Here is a 27389-nt window from a genome sequence, read left to right as displayed (position 1 = left end):
TAAACCCAGTGACAGGCTCATCACATCATCAATTAGTTAGAGAAAAGCCCTCCCCCCCCTCCCCCTCCCTGCTCTGCATTGCCTGGAGGCTTCGAGCTGCCTCTGCCATTCCATCCACCTTACATCAGCAGGTGATGACAGGTGACCAGATTCCAGGGGCATGCACACACAGACACGGCAGCTGCCGGAGGCTATGGGTGGTGGTGGTGGGGAGGAGGAAAGAGCAGAGAGCTACAGAGAGGTTGGCAGGGGTTTGGCCCGACAGGTCCACCACACCTCCCATTGAACACACAGGTGGACCCCCAGGTAACAAAGGGAGCCAGGGTCCCTGGCACCAACCACTGGGAAAATTATACCAGTCTATGGTCACTCCCCGAGCAGGCTGAGCCAGCGTCTGCCTGGCTGCTCCCTACCTTCCAGTACGCTCCTGGACAAACTTACACGACCCCCCCCCACCACCATCCCCGGAGGTCAGAGGGTGTGCCCCCTGTCACCCGATTATGGCTGCGGCCAGAACACCGTTCAGTCGCTGCCTGCGCTCTCAGATTTTACCCATCATTCTCTGCTGAATGATGGGCTGCATTGACAGGGGTAGCCGAGTGTGGCATTTGTGGCATTCTCTACCTGGGTGTGATTCACTATGGGACGACAGAGATGAGATCACGCACAGAGAGAACAATTGGGCTATCAGAGTTAAATCAGGTCTGTGATGCAGAAATGAGCAACGCTATAACAATGTTGCCTTCGACCAAATTACCTGGAATATGGCCGATCTTGTCAGCTCTTGGAAACAAAGCTGGCTTGATTCTGGTTAGTTATTGGATGGGCAAACACCATGCATGACAGGTTGTCATAGGTGGTTGTGAGGCAACGTGGTGGACAGCAAGGAGGCAGTGCAGCAAAATACATGTTGTGGTGTACTCTCTATGCTGCCCGCCTTCATTAGTCAGTACTGATCAGCTCGGTGAAGTATAACCCCAACGTGGCATGGGGAATCATTGACAAAAATGACTGTCGATGATGTACACAACAATGTTTATTCTGAGTTGATGGACATTACCTATGCGAATGCAAATGCACAATATAAATCAATTAAAAGTTTTGGATGACTAAAACATGTTTTACATTTTCGTACGTAAAAAACCGCACCGATACTACGTTTGATTTATTTTTATTGGGGCAGAATTAATAGGCGGGGGGGGGGGCATATTGCAAAAATTCCAAGACTAGAATTATTTTCTGAGCCTAAACAAATGACAAGGTGAGGAGCCCACAGCCCCACCCGCTCTCAGGAATCGCTCTCTTTTGTTTAAACTGCTGTTTCCAGGGCACTCACCCTGCTCACATGGGTGGAGGAGGGCCAAGGGAGGGTTAGAACGAGGAACACCCGATACTTACACAGCCTCCAGCAATGATTTCCGCGATCAAAGGGATGGAGCTGTCCTTCTTCGTGAATTTGTCCCTCACCAAGTCGTTCACCTGGAAAGCACGCCGAGGCGACCGTTCACTTATTGCCTTAACAGTTTTCGCCTAAGCGGAATTCATCAGCCACCGAGTGCGCTCGCCGGTCAACAACGCGTCCCCCCCCCCCCCCTTAAAACAGTCGTTTGGACACGGGCCATCGTTAGAGCGGGTGTTACTCGCACGCTTTAAAATGTAATGGCACCAGAAATATATTTAGCTGTTTTGAGAACGCCGAATAGGGAATTCATGCACGTACAAACGTGCGTGTAAGAATGCCATGAATTGCGATTGCTTTGTTTCATACACACCACTTAATGAGCTTTTGCATTGCAAAAGCACTTGTAACAGGATTCTTAAAATAAAAAAAAAACATTTCAATTTATAGCAGTTTTTATATTGCTCTGAGCAAAGCCAATGACATTTGACGAGGAGTGAACGCTGGTTTTGGCAAAAATCCCAGCGATATAATTTGCTTAAGTGAGATGTGTATTGCTTTTAAATGGCAAATACATTCCTGTGTGGTCTTCTGGCTTAGGCAGCGAGTGTTGAGCATATATTCTCACATACGTTCGCCCGTTCGAAGGTTCTCGCAGTAGAAGCATGGCAGAAATCTTGAGGGAAGAAATTCTCCACACATACGGCCTGAGCCGGAAGACCTCACTTGGACAACGCAAAGGCCTGTGTGCGAAGCTAAGGGAGGGGTTTGCACAGCCAGGCGATGGGAAGTGCCGTTACTCACAGTGAGCTTGATGGCTTTTTCAGGCGCCACGCCAAGCAACTGAGGAACCAGACCTAAAGATAACAGACACGCAAATGGAAACGGTATTCCCTCGTTATTTGCGACGAGGGATACGTTCCGGAGACGCTCATGAACAGCAAATTGTGTGGATAATGATATTGGCCCTTTTTTATTAATTACCTTAAATAAGTACATGAATAAGCTTTTTCTGTCATTACTTTCTCGCATCACATTTTCTCTCATCACTCTTCTCTCTCGATGCAGTAGTGTTGTTCCAGCTGTGATTTGCAGGTAGCCAAATCACGGAAAGCAAGTTCGTGAAAAACGAGGGAATATTGTCATTTAACATGTGTAGTCGACATGTCAGACTTCATTATGATATTGACAGATGAAAACGCTCAACATTATTGCTGTGATTTTTTTTGTAAGGTAATTTTCAACATTCATCGTAAATGTCTCCCGCATTTCTATAGAAAACTAAACATTGGGGTTTGACAGGGCATCCAGGGAGTTTAGTATGCGCGTACTAACAGGGACAAATCTATTGCCCTGGAGTTTGACAGCAGAACGTGCCTGACGAGACACCAGGTGCAAAGGGTGTCCCCTGGGTTTGCGTAAAAAAAACACCACGCAAAACAATCTTTAAAGCACCCTCAGGAGCAGAATCCTGTACACCAATTAAACCGGATTGTAGCCTGAAGAACGCTAACATGCAACATCACGATTTAAAGCTTTCGTGACTGCAGGGATTTATCTTCTTGGTTCTTTCGGTAAAGTCATGTAGAAGGGAAGTAATAAAATAATAAAAATAAAACATAATAAAATAATTCTCACGACGTTTCGGCCACAACGCAAGCAGCCGTCCTCAGGTGAAGACTGTCTCCCCGATAGACCTTTTCTTCGGTATAGTGGACTGAATGGGAGGGAAAAATAAACCGGTTCTGCCCAGTTGATCGGCTCGCTGGGAAGCAATGGGAAAGTGAATGAGTGGTGGGTGTAAATAAACCGTGTGCAGCCACACACAGACACAAGCACGTGCGCGTAAAAAAAAAAATCATCGGGAGGACAGTCGCCTCTTGTGCGCCCTGCTCCAGGACTTCCTCCCGGGTTTTTTTTTGCCCCACGTCACGGCTCCCCGGCGCACAACGGCAAAGGTGAGTGCGTGGCGACCCGTGGCAGGCACGCCGCCTGGCCCCCAGACGCTCGCCTGCCTGTCCATCACCTGTAACCCATCCCCGACTTGATAACGATTACAACGGATGTGCGGGATACCCATCCCCAACGCCCCCCGCCCCCCGTCGCATTCAGTAGATGGCGCTGTAATCGTCAAATGGAGATTTTGGGTTTTTTGTTCTTTATAATCTACCCCACCCCCTCCCACCTACATTTTCATCATAAACTTCGACTCACCCTCCTCCCCCCAATCCTTCTCCTCTCACTACCCCCCCACCCCACACACAGGAGTTTGGCCAAGGGATACAAGATGAAGCATTTATAGCGTGCTTCTCCGTGCCAAGCTTTGCTGAGTGTATATTCCCAGTGTGCGGCAGAAACAGAAGGTGGGGGATGTGGGGAAGCCAAGTGTAAGATGCATTGGGGTATGACTACTCTCTCTCTCATTCCATCCTGCCTCTCCTCACCTCCCACCCGCATGCTGAAAAATACGCAAAGCTTACACAAATCACGGGGAGCTTTTGATTAATTTCAATCCGATGCGCAATTTGGTGACCGAATCGAAAACTATAGCCAAGTCACCCGGAATGCACCCAACCTCATCAGATCTCAGGAGCCAAGGAAGAGTTGAGCCTGGACAGGTACGGGTGACCACCATGCACAAACAGGTTATCGTAGGGCGTGCGGGCTACGTGGTGAGCACCAGAGCACAGTAGAGAAAAAAGAAAATCCATCCATTGTACTGTACTTACGAGCTTCCAAATTCATGCTTAGCGACTGCGCAACCCACACGAATTCGCGTGGTTAAGCACGCTCAAACCCTCACGACCCACGCGGCATGGGTGGGAGGCCCTCAATCCTGCAGTGGATTTACAAAAGGGCTCCACATTCAACTTTATTTTGTTCAACCAAGTGACAGTGAGAATTCAAAAGAGACCAGGATCATACATACGTGTGTAGGTTAAACTTATTTCGCAGCGTAAGTAGCCAACCGTGCCAATTCAAGGTCTCATTTGCACGAGCACGTGCGTCACCTGTGCATTAGAGGATGGGTTGCGTGGAATTGTAGTGAGCACGCGGCACACGCAGGGCTGCGTTGCGAGGCGGCTGGGGAAGGGGGGGTGGTGGGGGGGGGATTGGCGCGGGGGTGTTGGAGGCGGCTGCTCACCGCGGTAGAGGCCGAAGACGCTCTCGTAGCGCACGACCTTCTTGAAGCAGTCGAAGCTGTTCTTGTACATGAGCTCGCCCACGAAGGAGCCCGACGAGCGCTGGTTCTGCATGCGCGTTTTCACCAGGTCGATAGGGTACACCGCCGTGGCACCCACAGCTGGGACGCGGGCGCGATGCCGCACCGTCGCCAAAACCGAGGGGAGAGGTACGAGGGTGCGATGAAGTGGGGGAAGGGAGGGGGGCCAAGATGTGTTGTGAGAAAAACAAGGCGGGGGTTAGAGAGCAGAGAAGAGGTGGAGAAGGGGCGACATGACGCGTGAATATAAGGTGCATCCCCTGCATTTGCTCGCTCACTCCACTGTTGTCGGAAGGGCCTCCCCGCTAGAGGGCGTTACAGATGGTTCCCTCGAGTGGGTGTTTTCGCCTACTCTTCCAAGCTGGCCAGATAGAGGTGGGTGGGAGTACCCACGCTTTGCTCCTCCACATGCAACCTGTCGATTGACTAAATGTGGTGTACCCATTTCGTACTGCTGAGTGGACAGAGGTTGGGGGGGGGGGGAATTTACAAAAAGCATGCTCTGTTTCCACTGCCACGCCGGGAGATAAAATCACCACAATAAATGTAAGAGATCCGGCAAACTCTTGCTACGCTGTTAAAAAAAAAATTACGAGCAAAACAATATTACGTATGTTAGCTTCATGTGATTAAGCCAATATCATTATAGTTTTCAAGGTTTTTTTTTTACTTTTTAAATGGCTCCACAAGCTATAAGATGACAAAATAACAATAAGAGCTGCTCCTGGCGACTCAGATTGTCCACTTATTGGCATAAATGTAACCAGACTGAAGATTTTTCGATTTAAAGTTTTCGTGACTGCAGGGATTCATCTTCTTGAATGACTGAATATTGTATTGGTAAGGGGGGGGGGGGAAATTACAGTGTAATATTAAGACTTGCACAACAATATTACCATTGGGGAAATAAAAGAAAACCTTAGGAAAGACATCAGTAACTTGAACCACAGGGACATATTCACAGCGTACAAAACTACCCAGTGCACTCTAAGTGACTAGTATGGCTCTGAATACATGGGGAGACACAAAGGGCCTTTGGAAGCAGTGGGGGTCTGCATAGAGGGTCGACTGTATGGCCTTATTGTGGTTCTGCAGGCCAAGACAGACTGGAGCCAAGCACAGGAGATGCATACTGACAGACGCAATGAAAAAACTCAAAATACTCGCCACACACGCACATGCGTGGCCACGGGCGCAAACGAGTACACAGAGCACGGAGGTCCAAGTCTTCCGAACACGCGACGGGGGTTATTAAAAAAAACAGCCCCATCGTGAACCAACCGAAATATAATGGCTGTGCTGTTTGCACACGCGATGTATAATAATAGTTATTACTTGATAAAAACAGGTATAGATGTGGCACAATGTTAATTGCTTCAAAAACTACCGGTGCTATATAGTTAGCCAACGAGTTTGTGAGACAATGATAAAACAATAACTTATTTAAGCCACACCGGGGCCAAAGGCTCTTATTCAGGAGGGTCCTGCGTGCGATGTTTGGCCAACATCAAAAGCATGAAATGTTATGAACTACGATGGATGCTATGAGATGGACTGGAAAAGCACAGAGGATTCATATGCGCTGCTGAAGCACGCTTGCCAATGTGTACCGCCTGGACATTATGGGGTTAGGTGTGCACGTAAAACTTACCCGATGGCAGGGATTTAATGTACACATGCGCCTTTGCAAAAAATAGAATCTTGGACTAAGAGATCAGATGTTATCTTTGTGCAGTGAATTGTTGGATACAGAAATGTTCCTAATCTGTGATTGGCAGTGTACAGCTTATTAAGTGTTTAAAATACGTCTCGCAGCGACTCAAGAAATCAATGCACGAAGCACTGGAGATGTGACTGTGATATATTTTATCATTAAATAAGTAACATGTATATGAAGGCTGCAACAAGCAAAGGCATGACATCGGTACAAGCCGGCCATAGAAACGTGTTGTCAACACTGCCGGTCAGAGCTAGTGGAAGATAGCTCGTAGTTATGGTTGTGGGTGCTGCCAAGCCATACGAACATTGGTGCGCGCTGGTTGCATAAAATTCTACCGTAAATAGAAACGACAGTAAACTAAGCAAACAAGTGTCAGCCGTTTGTCGATGTACTGCAAGTCGAAGGCCCTCTCGCACTCGGCGTTATTTGAAAATACTTCACACACTAGTCAGTGTGGGTCAGTGAAAGGGGGATTGAGGCGAAGACCGGTTAAGATGTAACTTGTCACTGACGTTAGCAGTGGTTGACAATCAAAGTCATGGGACCAGGTTCACAGCGCAGTGAGTTAACAACTGGCGCGACCACATTACCCCATTGTTGGTGAATATTCCGACATAATCCTTTATTTGGAATGTACATGACCTATTTTTATTTATGTCTTTCGAAATCGAAAAAACATGGAAATAATTGAAATTGTACAAATAAGACTCATGGCGTCAACTCGTACCTCCAGCGACTGAGCCCAGGGAAAATCTGTAAGCGGATTCGGCCACCTGGAGCAGGATGGGTCTCGACTTGTCTGGTGCATGCTGGGAACACGGCACAACAAGGTAGAAACAGGTCAGCATAGGCCAACAGAAACATTGCCTGGACACATTGAAAACAAAAAATGAGCCATCAAAACACAGCATTCTCCAAGAGATGGCGAGGAAAGCTTTTGAACAAGAACGCATCAAAGGATTTAACTTAAATCCAGGTTCAAATGGTGCAAACTGCAGCATATGCTACTGGGAAGGCGTAAGGAGAATGATGACAGCGTCAGCACCGCCATAACAAGGAAAGGCTGCTGCAACTGATGCTGCCGTTGTATGTAAAACTTTTTCGCACCGTACGTAACCATCCGTGCTAATTGGAGGTGCGTTTGTGGTGTTGCACAAACACCAAACGCAGATCAAAAAGCGGCACAACACATCTGCATGCGACTTATCTGAACATAGCCAATTTTATAAGTTTGCAATTGTGGACAGTAAAACAAATATACTAACATATATAGTCCACTCTTGTTACAATGATCAGTCCATTGTTAAGTCCTTTATAAGGACTCATGCAGTTAAATTCAGGGCAATTGATCAAAATGTGTATTGGTTAAACGGGTCAACAAATTTTTTTTATAATTTAACCATTTTAATTCACTTCGTCTGGTATTTATTTTACGTGGGTGCACTGCGCTCCAAACCTGGCAACCTTAATTAAGATTCTAGATTTGAAGCTTTCGTGACTGCAAGGATTCATACTCTTAGTTCTTTCGGTAAAGTCACGTAGGTAAAAAATGAAATTAAAATTAATAAACATAAAATAAAAATCACGACGTTTCGGAGGCAACGCAAGTCTCCGTCATCAGGTGGGACCGTCACAGCCAGATTTGCTGCATCTGGCTGTGACGGTCCCACCTGATGACGGAGACTTGTGTTGCCTCCGAAACGTCGTAATTTTTACTTAATTAAGATTCCCAGTCAAGGCTAACATTAGTGGCGAGTAATCTCCGAACTCGTCCTTAACCAACCTGCATTGACCAGAATGGGGTGAAGTATGGTCAAACAACCCCCTTGACCAACAGCAAATTATTGTAATTACATTTAAATGGGTCCCCCTTTGAATGTTGACAGTGGTGGCAGTGATGCATGGAGTGTCCCTGATGACTCATGCTAGAAATTCCATGCAGCGACGACGCGTGCTGAGCTGAGCCTAGCGCTGCGGGAATGCAGGGAGGAGCCTGTAGCTGGCGGGCACAGTCTTTATGACCCCGCTGCGCTCTTTATTCTAACCGAGTTAACACAGCCCCCTGGTAATGCTTTATCGAGCGAGAAAATCCCAGCAAGCGCCTGGGATTAGACACGGGGATGGCGCGCACACCTGTTCTCTGAGAACTGGGGGCTAAGGAGGTGGGGAGATGGGGCAGGTAAGCTCCTGTGCTGCGCGCTCTGTAATCCGGCTAGCTCCCCCGCGGGGGGAGGGGAGACTGGACGTCAGACATAAAAATAAAACAAAAGGGGGGAGTTCAAACGGTCTTGAGATTTTTAGTGTGGGAACACAGGCACACACGGTGCCCATACCAAGAGGTATGCAGGAACCGGCAGACGGATACACACGCACAATAGTAAACAAGACTGCGGCCGCTTGACGCGCAGGTCTCGCAAAGCTGGGCAACCGCAGACGATTTGTTGCAATCTTCTCCGAATGTAAAAAAGAGGCTTTTAAGCCACACCTAATGAGCTGGGTTTTCTGATGTATACACACTTAAGCTGGTACTTAAGTCATTAAAACTTTTTCACTGGCAGTGCTTTCAATGTAGCAATATTATAATAAAGTCTTTGTGCAGCAAAAACATATAAATCATTCCTTGTACTACAGGATAAACGTAATCCACAAACATGACTAAAGGATTGAAATGCATCCATGCCACTGTACTTGAATAATATACACAAAGAAGTACTTCACTTCGCAACTAGATTTTTGCTTCATGTTATATACTCCACAACCACAAACAAATAAATGAAAATGGCATGGCAGAACTAATACATGGCTTAAATTCCCCCCTTTTTGTTTTATTTAAAAGGGTGGCTAAATAAAATAATTATACGTTTGCTTTGTTAAACCAGTTGAGAACTCAAGAGACCGGGATATTTTATATTTACAAGGGAGACCTGGCAATCACAGGCCCTGAATAATTCGCAGCCATTTGCTAATCCAGTGGTGGATGAAGGTCAGTCGTGGGGGTCATTTGATCATACTTCACCACATTCGTCAGTGAAGTTTGGTGAAGAGATGGTGGATGGGGGCCCATGACTGGTTCAGACATAACTCGCCACCAATGTTCGACACGGGCAGATGTCTGGATTTATACCGCAGTGCACTAACCACCGCGTCACTGCTCCACCCCATAGATAAAAGCTAGTGGCTTTATTCACAAATGATAACATTTCAGATGTTGCTTTAGATGTTTTGAACAAGTCTAAAATTAGACAATTATGAGATAACATTTTAGATTTTGCTCATTTGAATTTAACTACACAATAATGTTAATATATCATTGAGTGTTTTAACTTCATGTTTATCCATTAAGACGGCAAAGGTCCATTCTTACACCCTCTTGTCGTGGACTACTTGAACCAATGAAGGCGAGTAATGCGTCCAATAACCCAGGCAGTGAAAGGCACGTACAATGAGTGGGTGCTTGTACTGGACACGAGTCTCTTTTAAAACCTCCTCTTGGGCTCAGTGACCTCTGGGTAATAGCCAACCAGCCGGGTCAATTAGCTCTCAGGAAGCGTGGCCAGGAATGCTAATCTCAGGCTGCCCAGAACCGGTCACGTCTACCTGCACCACACCTTTGGTGCTGCCAACGCTGCACATTTCACCGCCCCTTCGACCCCCAAGTGAGCTGAACTTTAGAATATGTAACGTTTCATTCTGGGGATGAATCGTCATCACAGTATAAACAATATCTCGTGCTCAGTGTTAATATTTTTCTCTGCATTTTTTATGGCATTTGGCATGCATGAATCAAAAGGTCCTGCAGCACTCACAAGTGTTATTACATAACAATACAGGCAATTTTCTGAATTGACACGGTCGCCATGCAGTGACCTCAATACTGGGTTTGACAAATAATTTCACCAAGCACATTCATGCAACTATGATATAGCAGCAATGACAGGTTTATACTGTACGTGTAACGCGAAACATGCTTGTTACTTTGCAAAGAATCAGAAGCAACATTTCAAGATGGGGCTCTGAAAGGGTAAGGCATGACCCCAGTTGTGATCACAACACCAGTTGGTGGTGGCCAGCAGAGTGAAAAGGCCAGCGAACTTTCGACTGCTCACCTGTTTCTGTGCCTCAGCCAAGTTATAGGGAAGCGAGCCCTCTTCCAGCGGAGCTATCCTCTCGATGTCGGTCATGATCACACGACTGCAAGACCAGAGCACACCACAGTGCGTCAGGAATCGGTAAAAAGGTGCACTGCAAATATTGATTTCGGTGCAACCTGTTTATATTTATATACATGTAGAGCCCTTTTACAGTCCACTGCAGCATATTCTCCCCATACCATGTCAGCTGTGGGGGTAATTTAGGCACACTGGTCATACACACTCGGGGCGTCGCGGCGGTGAGATGGTAACTACCACGCCTGGTATACAGGAAGCCGTGGATTCGATCCTAACCCTGACGCCTATATATTTGGAGTTCACGTGTTCTCCCTGTGGTCGCATGGATTTTTATCCGGATCCTCCAGTTTTTCCTTTGACATTCAGAAGAATGTATTTGGAGTATTTAGCTGCAATAAATTTCCACGTGATAAGCCAGTTAGTTGAGCTGTCATTTGTAGCCAGGTCGCTTCTGAAAAAGAGCTGTATAGTTCAGTGGGCCTTATCTGGTAAAATACAAATATTTAAAGTTCTATAGTTTCTTTAACAATCTGATTGGAATTAAAAAAACCCCACTGAACCAACAAAGCTGACGAGCAAGTTGTGTTGATGAAAAAAGGGTGAGCATCGTTGAGGTATAGTTTGTGAAGTCATTACCTAGGAGTGAGAATGCAAAATGTGACATCTGTAGGAGTTGCGGGGCCACGTACCCTCTTGGCTCATAGAGGTCAGCCAGCTGGAAGAGAATATCCACCTCCATCGGAGTCACCTGGCCAAACCTCTGGGCGGCCAGCACAAACTCCTCTACAGTCACACCGGACATTCACCACAATTAAAACGGCCACAGCCCTGCCACAAGGTATCATCGAAAAGGCATGGGTCTGCACATTTCCCCAAAAAATTTATGGCACGTCATTCCATAATGAAAGTAATCCAATTCATCGAGTTAACAACGCAGAACGGGGTGACCCCTAAATGAGGGGGGCGATGAAGCGTTGCTCGGGCAGGTACCTCTGGTGACCTGGACGTCCTTGCGAGAGCCAGCCAGTGTGCTGTAGATTTTGCGGAAGAGCTCCATGTTGTTGAGCAGCGCGTTGAAGGCGTTGAAGTAGGAGAAGCTCACTTGGTGGGCAGTCGCGCCGCCTGCAGCCTGCCGTGGCAACGGGCATTTGCACGAGATCGGGCATTCGCACAGATCGGTAGCGACATGGATGGCATCAGATGCGGAGGGTGGGGGGGGTGCATGGAATGGCTAAACATGTAGTGGGTAAAACATACGACAGATTTAGATCGAAGGATTTTGTTGATGAGATTGAGACAAACGGTGACACACCAAAGTACTTTCATTGTTCATTAATAAACTATATATATTGTATATGCAGTGATGTTAGGGGCTACTGCACTTAGCAAATATTGTGACATGAGTCCATGTGTCTACAAATAACATGTCCTTGCGCAAAATGTTTTAACCTCCCCGAATACTTGGTTTTGCAGCTCGATTGCAAGCCTCTTCTCTCGTCGTTGTATCGAAACCATGAGCGTACATTCTACTTTGTCATTGCGAGACAAACAGAAGCAGCTCCAGACGAACGAGTGAAACAAGCACCACAAGGTCACGTGTGCAGTAAAAAAACACACACAACCATCGAGTGAAACCAAACAACAGGGCGAGCGAGTATGTATTTGAACTTCTTTCGCACTGTACGTAACCAACCGCATTAATCGGAGTAACACATGCACTGGGATTACTGCGCCGGCTGAGTCATGTTTGTGTGTTTGAAGAGGGTGCCCGAGAGGGGACACTCACTGACACGAGGTTCTCCTCCACAAAGGGAGACAGCATGTGCGGGCGGATCGTCAGCATGATGTCATTAAAGTCCAGCGCGGGGATGGTGCCGCTCTTGTTGGAGTCCTTGAGTGCGAAAGCTTGCCGTGCATGCTCCAGCTGAAGCTCCTGCCAGGGGAGAGGCGCGACGCGTACAAGGTTACGCGCGCACGCAAGGTCACGTGTGCGACGGTGGACAGAAAACCCATCGAATGCGCACTCACAGCCAACAGCTTGGGCATCGCATTGAAAAAGAAAATGTATTCATGTATGTTGAACTTCTTCCGCACCGTATGCTTATCGGAGGTGCAGGAAAATAGTCCCATTACAACTATGTATGTTTCCAAAAGCTCAATTGTCGAATAGAAGTCACGGAACCGATAATCGACTCCGGTTAAATGATAGCAGCGGTTGAACCAATTGGCAGGTGCAAACATGCAGAACGCATGGCGCATTCCATTGGTTGGTTAAGCGGCTGCCACCATAAGGCACTAGTGCCGAGCTCATTGGTCACCGGCCGGTACGCACGAAAAGCCACAGACACGCACACGGGGTTGGAAGTTTATTTTTATTGTTAGGTAAACGTGTGGCAAACCGATAAAAACAATTCTTTACATTTATTTTTTTGCAATCCATTATTGATAACACACTAGAAAATATACATTCATAAACAGAACTAAGACTGGGAGAATATCCTCAACAACCAACAGCCGAGTGAAAAGAATGAGATAAATAAAGTGCACACAATCATTGCAAATGTTGTAGAGGAGCGGAACATTTTTAAACGAGCCTAACAAATGATCAAGTGTGTGATATGTTGACATAAAAAAACTTTTTTTGGGAAGTATATGACCTGTGGGATACACGGAGGGTAACTCTAGTCAAAGACTTTAAAAATGATGCTTAATTCACTTATTAAAATGCAACCGTCTGGCAAGTCCTTGCTTAATCAGCATGAGGGCTTTCGAAATGTGGTTGTGGAGACAAAGCTCAAGGGACAGGCCATAACGTGCCATTGTTGCTGACTCCTTGTTCGCCTGTTGGCATTCCCGGATGCAAACAAATTACAATGCAACCCCCACTACCAAAACACCGGGTGCTATGTGCTGCACATCGAGCCACAAGAATTGGGCTGACAGCCTGTCACAATGAAGTTTGTAACTACTGGGTTTTTTTGTTGTTTCTGTGGGCCCCCGAATGTGGTTTTCCTCCTTTAACCACAGTGTAATTTAAAACCAAATTCCTTTCCCGTGTACTCCAGAACCTGCTCTCTCTCGACAGTGTCACATTTCAGTGTCAAGCAGCAGCAGCAATTTGGGCTTTAACGGGGGACTGAAAGGCTCACTGTGACACCTCCGGAAGAAACTTGGGGGGAAACATTGGCTTTAGCCAGATTGCACCGGCACTGTAAAGCTACTGGCCAGGGAGTGCCCCAAGAAAAGCTTTGCCTCATCTCAAATTATTCTTGCATTCGCCTGTAAGCAGCTGAGCTGTTAAGCATGCTACATGAAGGCACCTGGCAAGTAATGTTCTCCAGTCAAGTCATGCACATCTTTGCACGCATTTGCTCAACTGCAGTGAACACGTTTGACAATGCAGTATGCATGTGTAGTGTATGTAGTAATGACCGTAGCTAAATCAAGTTATTATAATTCGCTCGATTAAAGACTTTCCATGTTACATGTCGGTTACAGGAGTTGGAGAACCATACTTCACCGCGTTGGTCAGTGCGGGTCGGCAAAGGGGTGGGGGGCGCTCAGGACCAGTTCAGATATCACTCGCCACCTGGTTAATAAATAAGTGCTACATTTCTAAAGAACATATCATTTACACATCATCTGAATAACGTGACAAAGAAAGTGTATCTGGCCATATATGCAATTTTGATGAAATGCCAAATAGTGCTTTGCAATTCCCGGCATTGTTGGTTACCGATACATTGGTGAAGTTTTCACCTAAAATCAGACGGAAACATTTGCCAACATGTGAATCAGGAACCCGGCCTCAAACGCAGGAATAGGCAATTCATAATGGGACCTTTTTGCCAGTATCAAAGTGTGAAAAACGGGTAAACCCTAAAGGTTAAAACCTATTCTTATTTTTTCATATAGACAATTCATGTTTGCAAATCTTTTAAATGACAATTAACGCATAAAGACATCGGTGTAGATGGAAATGTACAGTAATCCAAGCCAGACCACAAGCATTAAATCGGCTAAATGCCTGCATTGAGATTGTGACGATAATCATTTTATGTTGATACTGCACCGAATAGAACATTTGAACCAAATATCGAATCTCAGTGCACACTATTGTACGACTGCTCAATCTCCTCTGCTTCGCCCATGGTCTGAAACTCACTTTCTGAAACTCACTTTCCTTGTCCGTCCAATGCAGTTTAAGTTTAGGCTCACAAAACCTTCCATTTCACCTTGACCTCTGACTGACTGCCTCTATGGTACAAAATAAATGCGTGCTGTTCATTTACACAGCGTATTGAGATGTGGTTGTACATTTCGACATACAAATCCAGAATTTGCATCGTAAATTGCGTATGAACGCACAAACGCCAATACGTCGCGATTGCGTATGCAGAAGATGCGTTTCACCTGCAGGAACTGTGTGAACTCGGCGTAGGTGAGCCGCTTGTCGCGTGTGTGCCCAAAGTGCAGGCGGATGAAGTCGCAGTCCCAGTTGAAAGGGATGTGCTGGTGGATCGTGGTCTGGCTGAAAATCGCCTTCACGCCCTCTGCCAAGGGACAAACACAAAACAGCTCCTCGATCTCACTCTTGCTCAGCCACCGCCACGAGGCGCCGGGATGTTTTTCCTGTTGATGTTGTTGTTGCCGTTTGTTGTCGAGCACTTTTTGTTGATTGTGCTTTTTGTTTTGGTGCCATTTCTAAATTTGTTTGTTCATTTTAGATTTTTCTTGGCAGGAGGGTTTTCATTTGCTTGGTAGTGGCTCTATATTGGGATTTGGTTCTTATATATAATTAATGTACAGAGTTATGGGATGCTATTTGCATGAATGATGCTATATAAAATGAAAGTATTATTATTATGCAATTCAAGCCAGCCACGATTTTTGCAATGTCAAAGCTGAGCGCATTGACTGCATCCAGAGTGACCGATTTCCTCGCAGATTTACGGTGAATCGTTGGTCGTACAACTTGCGCTCGATCCGCTGACTACTCCCGACTCGGAGATCTCGCGATGACCCAAGGTGAGGTACTTTGATTCAACGTTGTGGGGGTTACGAGGAGAGCGTGGTAACAAACACAGTCATCAAGATAAATGAATGAGCACTTTTTAACATGCCAGTGGATAGCATATCAATCTTTATCCCTGCCATAGCAATGTAGAATTTCCACCACTGGCTCAAAGGGTTGCAAACGGGAGATGAGCATGGCCCCATGCTTGTATGAGCATGAGACCAGTAGGACACTGTTTTTACTACATTGGATTTCTCCACATTGTACATTTCAGCTTGAGAAGTGTGACATATATGTAACCTCAATGAGGTGCATATGCATTCAAAGGCTCTATTTGTCCTAATAAAAAACATAGAAAGCAGGAGGTTTTGTAAAATCAACCAGCCGCAAAGCTCCTTAAGCAAGATTAAGTTTACCTGAGAGTCTAAGTATCGGCTGGGAGAAGCCAAGTCAGCTCAGGTATGCACCGTAACACACACACGGCCCTACACACACACATGGTGCCCAAAGCTCCATGCACATGATGGTAAAGTCTAGGAGACCGGACTGTAAACACAGTGATTATGGATTTGAGACCATCAGAAGCTGTCTGATCTGTCCCCATCATAATGGACTCCGTACTCCTGGTTTTTTTTGTTTGTTACACGCTCCAAAATCAAAGCGGCGCAGGAAGCAAAGCAAGAGAGGGGTCCTGCGTAATCGGATTTGACGTGTCGGGGAGACAAGGGCAAACGCGGATACGTGAGGGGGGGAGATCATGTTTACCGCCGCCCTCTCCATGCCTGCAACCCCCTTCCCACCACACCACAAACCTCTCACACTCCCCCCCCACATCTCCCCGACCCCCACCTCCTTCCATCCTCAGCAGCACCAATTCTAATGGAGAAATTACTCTCGGCGGAAACGGGGAAATTGACGTGTCAAACATGTCAATCCGATTAATATTCGCAATCTCTTCTCGGTAGCAGGAAAAAAAGGATAGAACTTCAAACGGTCAGCGTGTCTGAAAAGTCTGGAAGGGGCCGTGCGGTCAGCAGTGGATTCCTACCGTGTAGCCCTTGCTGCCAGATGGAGTTTCGTGTTCAGTTGTACCTAACCTTTGCGTTTTGCTATTACAGAGGTTAACACAGTTTGTCTTTCCAGGCGTTGCCTTTTCCACGCTATTGTGCGCTTCTTACGCATGCAGAACAAGAAAAGTATTTTCCGTTATAAAAAGGGGAGGAAAAAAAAGAAAGATACCGGGAGACATACACGCGTATCAGATCGAAGCCCTGCATTTCGAAATGCAGAGGAATTTCATCTGCTTTTCAGCGATATAGTCTTACAAATATCTGTCAGCCATCGCGACTTGGCTTTAAACCACAGCTTACCGAAGGTGACCTCTCCCTTGCCCTCCTTGTCAAAGAGCTGGAAGGCCACAATGAACAGAGCATCGGGGGCACACAGCACTGACTCGAAGGCCGAAAACTCCTGAAACGAGATCAGCCTGGAGCAACACGTCACGGGCAGAGCAGGGACGGGAAACAAACAGCACAACCGTGAACACACACACACACTTACAAGATCCAATCTACCCAGCCAGCCTTTGTCGGGTAGACATAAGAGTTAAACAAGACATTCATTTTAACACGTAGGCTTTCGCAACCAATATCATCCATAAGAAGATTTTTGGGTTAGATCGCGTAAATATATAAATGTGTCGTTAAGCCCGCCACCACCCGACACAGTCAACTAGTAAGGGTTGCCACGTAAACAGAACGTGCCAATTCGTCACTAGTACAGCACACCGGTGTGTTGGAGAGCCAAGCCACAACATTTGCAATCCGAGTACGACGTTTTGCCAGAAATTACAACCAGCTTCATCAGGCGAAAGCCAGATTTGTGGAGAAGTCTCCACCTGTTACGTTCCTTATATAGAGGTGTAGATGTAGTGACCACATTTGTGCGCTCTTCTTGAGCAAAGTGGGGGGGGGGGGGGGATTAACGTACATTATGCTTTTGCATTATGCGAGCCCATTGATCTTGTCCTTCCTTCATTTGGATGTCCTTTTGTCACCACATGAGCTGATTGAGACCCTAAACTAAACAAAATATTTTTTATTTTACCAGGTAAGGCCCACTGAGCTATATAGCTCTTTTTCAGAAGCAACCTAGCCACAAATGATAGCCCAAATAAGTTGCTTATCACGTTGAAATTACAGCAGCCACAAATAGTGTCCAAACGCATGTTTTTAAATGTGGAAGAAAAACGGGAGGACCCAGAGAAAAATACATGCGACCACGGGGAGAACATGCAAACTCCAAAGATAAAGGCGTCAGGGTTGGGATCGAACCCATTACCTCCTGCATACTCTGGTGAGGGAGATAAGATCTCACTACTTGGTTCCCTTAGCGAGAACTAGAAAAGTGTTTTACGTGCAGATAGGGTATGATTTTATATTTACTTAATTATTACAATGTACAGCCCATTAACAATCTACTGCTGCATGGAGAGCAGCAAACACTTAAGCAAATTTCAGGAAGGCAACTGGCAGTATTTTTGCCTCATCAAAAGACAAACATGCGTAAGCACATACTTACCCAACGTTCATGAATGTAGGCAGCACGTTTAATCATTACAGTAGCCAAACAATAGAATTGGAATTTACGACCCTTTGTTAATCGTGTGCGGAAGCCCTCGTGATGCCTTGTTGGCCATATGGGTTGCCGAGGGGAGAGGCCCAAGACAACTTCAGATCCCACTCGTCACTGATATTAGCTGTGCCCGGGAATCGAACTCCGATCATGGGGTTCATAATGCAGTGTGCAGTAACCACTATGCCACAGCTCCATCCTCACTTTCAGAGTATTTGTTTTTATTAAATTTAGAGTTCTTCATCATTATCATTAGATACGGCAAACCCACTGCTGGGTAAATGACTCCCCAAGTAGCAGAAAACTATCACGATCCTGAAATGCAACAACTCACCCAGAACGTTCACATTAACCGATTTCATCACTCCATCTCCTGGGTCGTCGTTGTCTCGAATGAATTCCACTTATTTGCTATACTATACTAAAGTGACAGGTAATTAACTGCAAAATTCTGAGCTGTAATCCACCATAGAATGACCTGCTCTTCAAATATGATGCCACAAGCCATTAAATGTCCACATTACAGCTCGCTGCACATGATATAGATAAAAAAAAACGCAAGAAAATTACCAGGCAGCTGCAGAAGGCACACGTAAACTCCACATGAGTTTGGCTCAGTGCTGTGGACGCCCATCACGCAGCTGCCAGGACTTTACCGATGAGAGGATATAAAAGAGATGACTCACCCATCCTTGGTGGTGTCGGCGATGCTGGCCAGCGTGCGCACGGCAAGTGGGTTGTAGTTGTGCTCGTTGTGGAGGCCCAGATATCGCTGTACAAAATCCTCGGGGGTCATGTAATGTTCCCCATCCTTGTGCGTCGTCGAGTACTGCAAGTCAACAAAAGCTCAAATCACCGGACTCGCATCTGCACACCTGAAATGACTGCTGCTGAGATGAGCGGCGTGGGCATGTTGAGTGCCCAAAGATACTCTCTGGTTCTTTCGGTAAAGTCATGTAGATAGAAAAAATAATAAAAGATGCTCAGGCATTTGTTGAAGATGCCTGGTGTTTGGTGATGTATGTCAGCGACTTAATAAATCACCCTGAATGTACCCGGTCTCGTCAGATCTCAGAAGCCAAGCATGGTTGAACATAGTTGGAACTTTGGCAGGGGAATATCAGGGAATATCATGTCACAGGTTTGACCTAGTGGCCACCGCTGTATAGCAATGGATTATTGAGTCTACCTGTGTGGAATTTAGAGCTTAAGCCCTTTGAATGTGAAGTCTTCTCACATGCCAAATACTCATTAATAGAATTGGCAAAATATCTAAATTCAGAACTCTTCTGATAAAGTCCTGAGACTCATTAAGCCCTTCCTCGATAAAGGGAATTATTATTCTTACACATACCTGTGTATGCTGTTGAAGGACTTAAAAAAAGAAAAAGCATTACATACATAAGCTAAACAGATGTAACCTTTCGACATGTTTTTACTAACTAATGTAATCGATGACGGTTGGCATTTTCAAAACCATGATTTGAGAACATCGTCAAATTTGAAATATTCGTTGTAATACAGTGCATGGGAATTTCGTGATGTATTACCCTTTGACATAAAACAACTATATTTTTGCCCGTTGCTGGTTTTGATTTAGCGTATTTCCCTTTAAATGCGATTGAAAATCACATTGACACCCAAACACAATGTGTGCGGACTGATGATGAGAACTATGTATGGCACGACTAGCCTTTTCATGACATCACCAAGCAAAAGAATGTATTAGAAACAGATGAGCATGTGCGGCGCGTAGATTGAATAGCAAACGTTGCCCGAAAACAACACCGTGTAAACTATGCAGTTTAGCAAGTAGTAAAATTCCACTTGTGAACACCCCTCTGATTGAGAATTAACGTTACCAAATCCAGCATTTGATTGCAGACTGTTCCATAATAACCATCTTGCATACGCAAAATCGCACATTATAGAGGTAGCTTTGTGATTTCTGCTTTTGTAGGCGACGGGTTGCAATGCTCTAATGAAGAGGTCCGAATGGATACTTCGTCTCGTGACATAACACCGATGGCACGTTTGGCATAAAATTGTTGGGGGGGGGGGGGAGACAGAAGCAATTTAAAAAATGACGATTATTTTTTGAAAGGTGAAACATTACCTTTGTGAAGACAGCTTTGAGCTCCACTGGGTCGGCTCGCTTTGTGAGCTGCACCTAAAACGTAAATTGGAAATTTTAATAACAATTAATGGAGTAAAAAAATAAGTTTTTTACAGTGTTTTATTGAACTCATGAGTGTGTTCATTTTTACCCAAAGCTGTCTGTAATGGCAACGGCATTCTCTTTAATACCATTGAGCAGGTCAGTATTTTCACATGCTGTTCCTTTGGTAAAATCACTTAATTGCATGCTGCTTGTGCAGGTCAGTTTCTTGCATGCTGTTTGACTGTGTGGGTCGTTTATTATATGTTGTTTGGTCATTCTAGTTTCTGACTTGCTGTTTTATTGGCCAAATTGGTTCCATGTATGGCAAATAGTTGAAATCTTTCCTTTCATGCTGTTGCAGTCATTTTTTTACACTTTAAATAAATAAAAGCAAAATATATATATTTTTTTACAAAAATAATTATGGTCACTTGAGTCAGACAGTTAACCCTTTCAAAGTTTCGATTTAAAGCTTTCGTGACTGCAGGGATTCATATTCTTGGTTCTTTCGGTAAAGTCACGTAGAAGGGAAATAATAAAATAATAAAAATATAAAACAATAAAATTCTCACGACGTTTCGACTGCAACACAAGCAATCATCATCAGGTGTGAAATCCACAGCAAAAAAATTTGGGTAAAACTATTTGGGTGGATTTCACACCTGATGATGATTGCTTGTGTTGCAGTCGAAACGTCGTGAGAATTGTATTGTTTTATATTTTTATTATTTCCCTCCTACGTGACTTTACAGAAAGAACCAAGAATATACCTCTCAAAGTTATTTAAGACATTTTCCATTGTTTAAGGTTTCAAATTAGCCAGGGGTATCATCTAGTTGGTCACCTAGGCACTTGAATATATGGAAATCCTGTAGTACTCTTGGACAGAACAAACGTATACCATGGATATCACGCATCAATCAAACATACCACTTTATGTCGTGAGGTAAAGTCAGCCAAGAGGGAATAAGGTGATTTTATTCAAGAATTATCATATACAGTGATTTAGGATTTTCAGGAAATAATTTCAATGAGCTCTTACCATAGCATCCAGAGAAAAAAATATATATATTTAATATTCTCACGTAATTTCAAATGGCATTATTATTATTGTACAATTTGATTACGATATTAATAAAAAAAAATATAACTAATAAATCAGCACCGGACTCAATTGGCGTCTCATATTTCACATTGTGATGTGGTGATGTGATTTATTATTTTCTCAGTGTGGCTTATATGTTCACTCACCACCGGTATACCGATATTGCATCATCACAAGCCAGAGGACTGAGCCACCGACCAGGGGCATCATTACCTCTGCTTCCCAGTGCTGCTGCGTTTCCTTCAGATCCTTTTTTAAAATGAGAAATCAGGTCTGTGCAAAGATTTCATTTCATGTGTATTATACTCAGTAGATCATAACAAATAACATTTTCGAATGCTTGTGTCCTTATGAATAAGTGTCTCTTCATTGGCGCATTTTACAGATTTCAATCATGAAAAATATGACTGCAGATGTGATGTTGCTTATTATTGCATACAATTTCATAGTTGTTTCTTCTCCATGGAATTATTTCCTTTTTACATGTTGACCAAAATATTTAAGTGAATATATTCATATATAATTGGTTTTAAAATCTATTTGCTCTCAAAGTGCATCTCCTCTGATGTTTTTACGCTACACTTTGATGCATATTTTATGCGATTCTCAAGTTTTCCCCTAAAACATTTTCTCATCACAAAGGAAAGTTCAAAACTATTTGCGCTGTCAGTCAGCACAGCTCCCAGTTACCACGGTTGCAATGGTAACTTTCAGTGACATCCAGTCCACGGCTGAGATGTCTATTTTAGCACCCATCTCAAAAAGAATTCCCCCACTCGAGTTGCCCTTAATAAATTAATCACCATGTCACACTTACCAAAGGATGGGCATGGCTCGTTTAATTGTACAAGGAAGGTTAGGAAATTCCACTTTATTTCAAGGTGGTGATCCGCATGCACTGTATGCATTTACATTCAAGGAAGGAATTGTCATTAATGTTGTCGTTTCAGTAGCGCCAAGTGAAAGCAAAAATGCACACGCTTGACTTTCTCATATTTTTTACGTGGACATTCAAATTTGAACGTGTGAAAGCCATCGTGTTATTAAAACATGTTACCAACAGGTCCATGCTAATGTACATGTATATTTTCAAAATATAGCGAAAAATAAAGACCCTAATTCTAGATTTGAAGCTTTCGTGACTGCAAGGATTCATATACTCTTTGTTTTTTTCAGTGAAGTCACGTAGGTAGTAACACACTTAAGCGGTTGTGCTTTCGCTACGTTGTCCCCACCTGAAGAAGGACCGCTTGTGTTGCGCCCGAAACGTCGTGATTAAATTTAGTTGTTTTCATTTTATTTTTTACCTACGTGACTTTACCGAAAAAACCAAAGAGTAAAAAATACCCTGCCAAGGACGACGGCTCGAGTATATTCTAGAGAGCGCAAAGGGCGCATGGCACCCACGTGGGGAGGAGCGAAGGCCGGGAAAGACCCCGGGACTTTCAGAACTCAAGTCATGAGGTTGCATAACATTTGGTACAACAGGACGAGGGAAAAGTATGAACCATTCGGGAGGATTTTGACTTACAACTTTCGTGACTGCAGGAATTCATATTCTTGGTTCTTTCGGTAATGTCACGTAGAAAAAAAATTCAAAATATTATTTTTTTAATTTTCATTTATTTATATAGAAAATTCAAAATTAAAATATTAATTTATTACATTCATTTAGAATTTTCATTAATTTTTCTTTTTTGTTTTCTATCTACGTGACTTCACCGAAAGAACCAAGAATATTCGGGAGGATGACTAAGGATCAGAGGCGACAACGATGAAGTAAGTGCCTGGGGGTGAGGATGATGATGAGGATGATAAACCCTGTGGCACTCGAGTGGAAGATGTAGGCCAGACGAGATCCAAGGGCAACACGAATCCCGTGGAGGATCGAGAAGAGAAGGACGAAGGCTCGAGGAGACCCATGGATGTGTTGAAGCCCCTGGTGGAGGTGGATGAAGGCACGGGGAGACATAACGGCTTGTGGGATGCCCTGGTGAAGGAGAATTAAGGCGTAGGGAGACCCATGGATGTGTTGAAGCCCCTGGTGGAGGTGGATAAAGGCACTGGACGACCTAAGGGCTTGTGGGATGCCCTTGTGAAGGAGAATGAAGGCGTAGGGAGACCCATGGATATGCTGAATGCCTTGGAGGAGGAGAGCACGGAGAGAACCCAAGATCAGGTTGAAGGCCCTGGTTGATGATGATGAGGAGGATGATGACGATGAAGGCACGAGTAGAAGGGGAGAATGGATGAGGCGGTTACCATGGCGAGGGCGGCGTCCGGCTCTTGGTCGGGTCGCAGGACACGGACGAGCGACGTGCCCCCCTTAGGGTCCGCCCCCCCCCCCCCCGCTAACCACCACCACCACCTCCTCCTCTGTGTACGCGTCTCCCCTGCGGCGTCTCGTCCGCCTCCCTTGCCGCCAAATGCCCTCTCTCTCTCTCCCCAGCAGCACTGTACTTGCACTGTACACCGCTCAGCTGTGAGTCACCTTCGGGTCACGTGAGCGGGAACCGGGCTCGCGCCGGGGCGGATCCGGTTCCCGGTTTACGCGCGGCGGATCCGGTTCCTCGTACACGTGTCCGCGTTGAGCTTCGTCCGCGTAGCCGTAGCCCAAACTGCGTCCTAAAGACGCCGTCGTTTGTTAGCGAAGTTAGGCGTTAGTGAATCAAATGTTAGCCATAGTAAAGGTTGGGTGGGTGGGGTGGATGGGGGTTTTTCGGGGGGATGGGGGGGGTGTAGTTCGATGGCTTAAATTTAAATGTGTCGTGAAAGCCCCCCACCACAACCCCGACACGGCCAACGAAGTGGGGGGCCGTCACGGACACAGAACGTGGCCAGACGAGTTGCCGCTTCCGTAATAAGGGGGCGGGGGGGGGTCTGGGGTTAGAACGCGTAAATCTGTGTATGTCTAGCACAACACAAAATACAACTTGTGTTGTGAATAATATTGAAAGCCGACGCGTTAGACGCGGTCACCACTTCGACACTCGCCGTGTGTTGCAGGTAAACCCACTAACACATTCCTGTGGAAGGAGCTGCTGGTAGGAACGTTGGGTTGCTCGGTCAATGGCCAGGGTCAACTGCGGCGTGGTGTATTCCGCAAATATGCCCGACTGTGAGGGCGGGCACAAGCCAGCGTGAGTAGGTTAAACGTTGAGTTTTATAAGGGCACCACGGGGTGACCAGCCCCTCCCCACCCAGCTCCACCCTCCCCTCTCCACCCAGCCCCTCCCCACCCTCTCCACCCAGCCCCTCCCATCGCCACCCAGCCCCACCCCTCCCATTTTTGGATTCACGACGGACGGACGGACACACTAATCCCCTGTGGGCTGGTGTAACCAGGAGGTTCCTACCAGTATAACGTATACAATTCGGTGGTTCAGTGTCTCTGATGATTGAGTCTCGAACGAAGTTCATATACATCCTCGATGCGAAGTTAAAACGAGTTATTTGGTGACAGTGTATTGCCTCATGGAAAAGGACCGTTGCCCGAAACGTCAGCTATAATTTTTTTCAATTTCATGTCATTTTGGAGTTTTTTGGTGACAATTGACAGTGGTGCACAAATAACATTCGTCAAAGGAAACCAAAAATAGTCAATAGGTGACGTTTAAAGTAATGACCCTTCTTCATGTGCCTGTTATTGACGAATGTAAACCGTGTAAAACGTTCTGTTTTGTTAAGGCCACGTGGAAGTGGGTTTATGCCATAATTCTTAATCACCACCCAGCAAGATAGTCACGTTTATCAAGATACTAGCTTGACCACCCGGTTTGGCCGAGACTTGGATTCTTGTCTTGGATTAATACACGGCCTACGCGGAGGGTGGGGGGGGTCGTGACGTCAGCAGGCACACTGCGTGACGCTGCCGCATGCGGGTGACATGACAGAAATGTGACGTCACCGCTCATTTGCGTGCAAAATATATGCATTATTGCGCCCCCCCCCCACAAAAAAACTACAAAAGTCTATTTTTATAATTTTTGCATTGTGTACAGGGGCCGTCCATAAATGACGGCACGCGATTTTGGACGATTTTTGACCCCCCCCTTCACACGGCGTCACAAAAAGTCAGACCCCCCCCTCAGATATGACGTCACAAAGCTCTGCCCCCCCCCCCCCCCAAATAAAACATGCTTCAAATCGCTTTAAGCTGTTGTCATTGCATTGTAGTACATATTTAATATGGCACTGCACTCTGATGTTGTAGGAGAAAACATTAATCAGTCTATTTAATTAAGTAGAACTTGTCTATATTTATTTAAAGTTGCGCATTTTGATGTGACGTCACATTTCTCTGGTACGAGAGTGGCAGGTTTTCGAACTCAAAAACTTGTATCTCACGTCAACTCGCTCTATCAATCCGGGGGCATTTTACAATAACAAGTGACTGACTGAGCTGTGTGCCAATGTGTGGTTTGCCCCCCCAAACTCGCAGAGGATTTTGAAAGTCCTAAGCGACCCTCAAACGGGTTACTCCTATAGCAGTATAGCCTGCGCTTGATAAAGCTGCCTGTGCATTTTCCAAAATGACCAACTACTGCAAATGTGTGAATCAATCTCGCATTTCTGATTTCTAACAATGGATACAATAATAAACTTTGCCAATAAGTAGTTGTTATTTTTGTTACATTTATAATATCGAATCAATTATTGTTTGCTGATACTGTAATTGGTGGTTCCATCGATTGCATTGATGATATCCAACAAAGGAGTCTATCCAGTACAGTGTATATATTATTGTATAACCAATAAGCGATTCAGTCAATTGTAGGTGCTCAGGGGGAACGCTTCCTGGCAGCAGATGCAGTGGTTAAGAACCAGTGTCCAGTTGCATAAACCACTTCAAGTGATTGTTTTACCCTCCCTTGTAAGTTGTAACGTGTTTGCTTAAAGTAGAAAACCCATGGAAATTCCCCACTCAAGGCGGTTATCAAAATTGGCCACGAGGGGTAGGCTTTGGGCATACTGCCAGTACTGTATCTACAGAGGTTGACCTCTGCCACCCATTAAAACAAATACTGTACAAGAGTGATCGATACCCGACTAAAGTGGTACGTAGAAATCATAGAATACCATTTGACTTCAAAAACATCTGCATGTCTCCCAACAATCTCAATATACCTACTTCATCATTAATACTCTCCAATCTAAGGTATGGAATAGACCATCACTTTCACAATATTCAATCACCCGTTGAGAAGAAAGTAAAAGGGGCCATTAGAAATCGCTTGTTTTAACTTAAACGACAATTGAAATTCAAGTGACCACTACACTGCCGTGTCTCACTGACACTGTGACTCATCACATTACCTACAGGGTGATACTGGTAGGAACCTCCTGGTTACACCAGCCCACAGGGGATTATTGTGTCCGTCTGTCCATCGTGCAGGGAGGGGCTGGGTGGGGAGGGAGGGGCTGGGTGGGGGGTGGGGAGGGGCTGGTCACCCCGTGGTGCCCTTATAAAACTCAACGTTTAACCTACTCACGCCGGCTTGTGCCCGCCCTCACAGTCGGCCATATTTGCGGAATACACCACGCCGCCGTTGACCCTGGCCATTGACCGAGCAACCCAACGTTTCTACCAGCAGCTCCCTCCGCAGGAATGTGTTTTACTCATGTATGTCGGTGTTACGAGGCTCGGAGAGGGGAACGTTTTCTTTACTGCGGACCGAATGAGACTTTCAAATACCTTTGGGGGGCCCTACATTTATACACACACGCGCGCACCTCAATGTCATCCAATCATAACATGACAAATAACAATGGCTCACCTTTACGAATAAGGGCCATCCAGTTCGTACGTACGCATGGAGGGGGGGGGTAACACAAATGCGTACGCTTTCGTATGGGGTGTCTACTGGCAATGTACGTACGCATAAGAAACGGGGGGGGGGGGTGAAGCCTCGATAATAATTTGTCTACATTGACCTTCAAATGAGTTAGATAGTCTGGCGG

The 27389-nt window shown here is 45.4% G+C and overlaps 1 protein-coding gene across 2 annotated transcripts in view; it reads right to left on the bottom strand.

The window, feature by feature from the left end:
- The window catches only part of LOC144933414 (electrogenic aspartate/glutamate antiporter SLC25A12, mitochondrial-like), a 34041-nt gene extending 10110 nt beyond the window's left edge, over positions 1 to 23931 (bottom strand). For both annotated transcript variants that reach the window (XR_013637052.1, XM_078858140.1), the window contains exons 1-13: positions 23691 to 23931; positions 20279 to 20332; positions 18849 to 18991; positions 16899 to 17014; positions 14925 to 15064; positions 12298 to 12444; positions 11502 to 11640; positions 11201 to 11294; positions 10449 to 10533; positions 7070 to 7151; positions 4545 to 4703; positions 2204 to 2256; positions 1399 to 1479 (exon numbers count right to left, since the gene is read on the bottom strand). Coding sequence is in view for 1 of the 2 variants with exons in the window: in XM_078858140.1 (XP_078714266.1) it covers positions 1399 to 1479; positions 2204 to 2256; positions 4545 to 4703; positions 7070 to 7151; positions 10449 to 10533; positions 11201 to 11294; positions 11502 to 11640; positions 12298 to 12444; positions 14925 to 15064; positions 16899 to 17014; positions 18849 to 18991; positions 20279 to 20332; positions 23691 to 23693 (1296 nt within the window). In the remaining variant the exon portion in view is untranslated. The remainder of the gene's footprint in view (positions 1 to 1398; positions 1480 to 2203; positions 2257 to 4544; positions 4704 to 7069; positions 7152 to 10448; positions 10534 to 11200; positions 11295 to 11501; positions 11641 to 12297; positions 12445 to 14924; positions 15065 to 16898; positions 17015 to 18848; positions 18992 to 20278; positions 20333 to 23690) is intronic.
- Between the last annotated feature and the right edge of the window lie 3458 nt (positions 23932 to 27389).

This window comes from Lampetra fluviatilis, chromosome 1 (assembly GCF_964198595.1).
Source record: "Lampetra fluviatilis chromosome 1, kcLamFluv1.1, whole genome shotgun sequence".
In the NCBI taxonomy this organism is placed as follows: domain Eukaryota; kingdom Metazoa; phylum Chordata; class Hyperoartia; order Petromyzontiformes; family Petromyzontidae; genus Lampetra; species Lampetra fluviatilis.
This window is presented reverse-complemented; position numbering and strand designations above follow the sequence as displayed.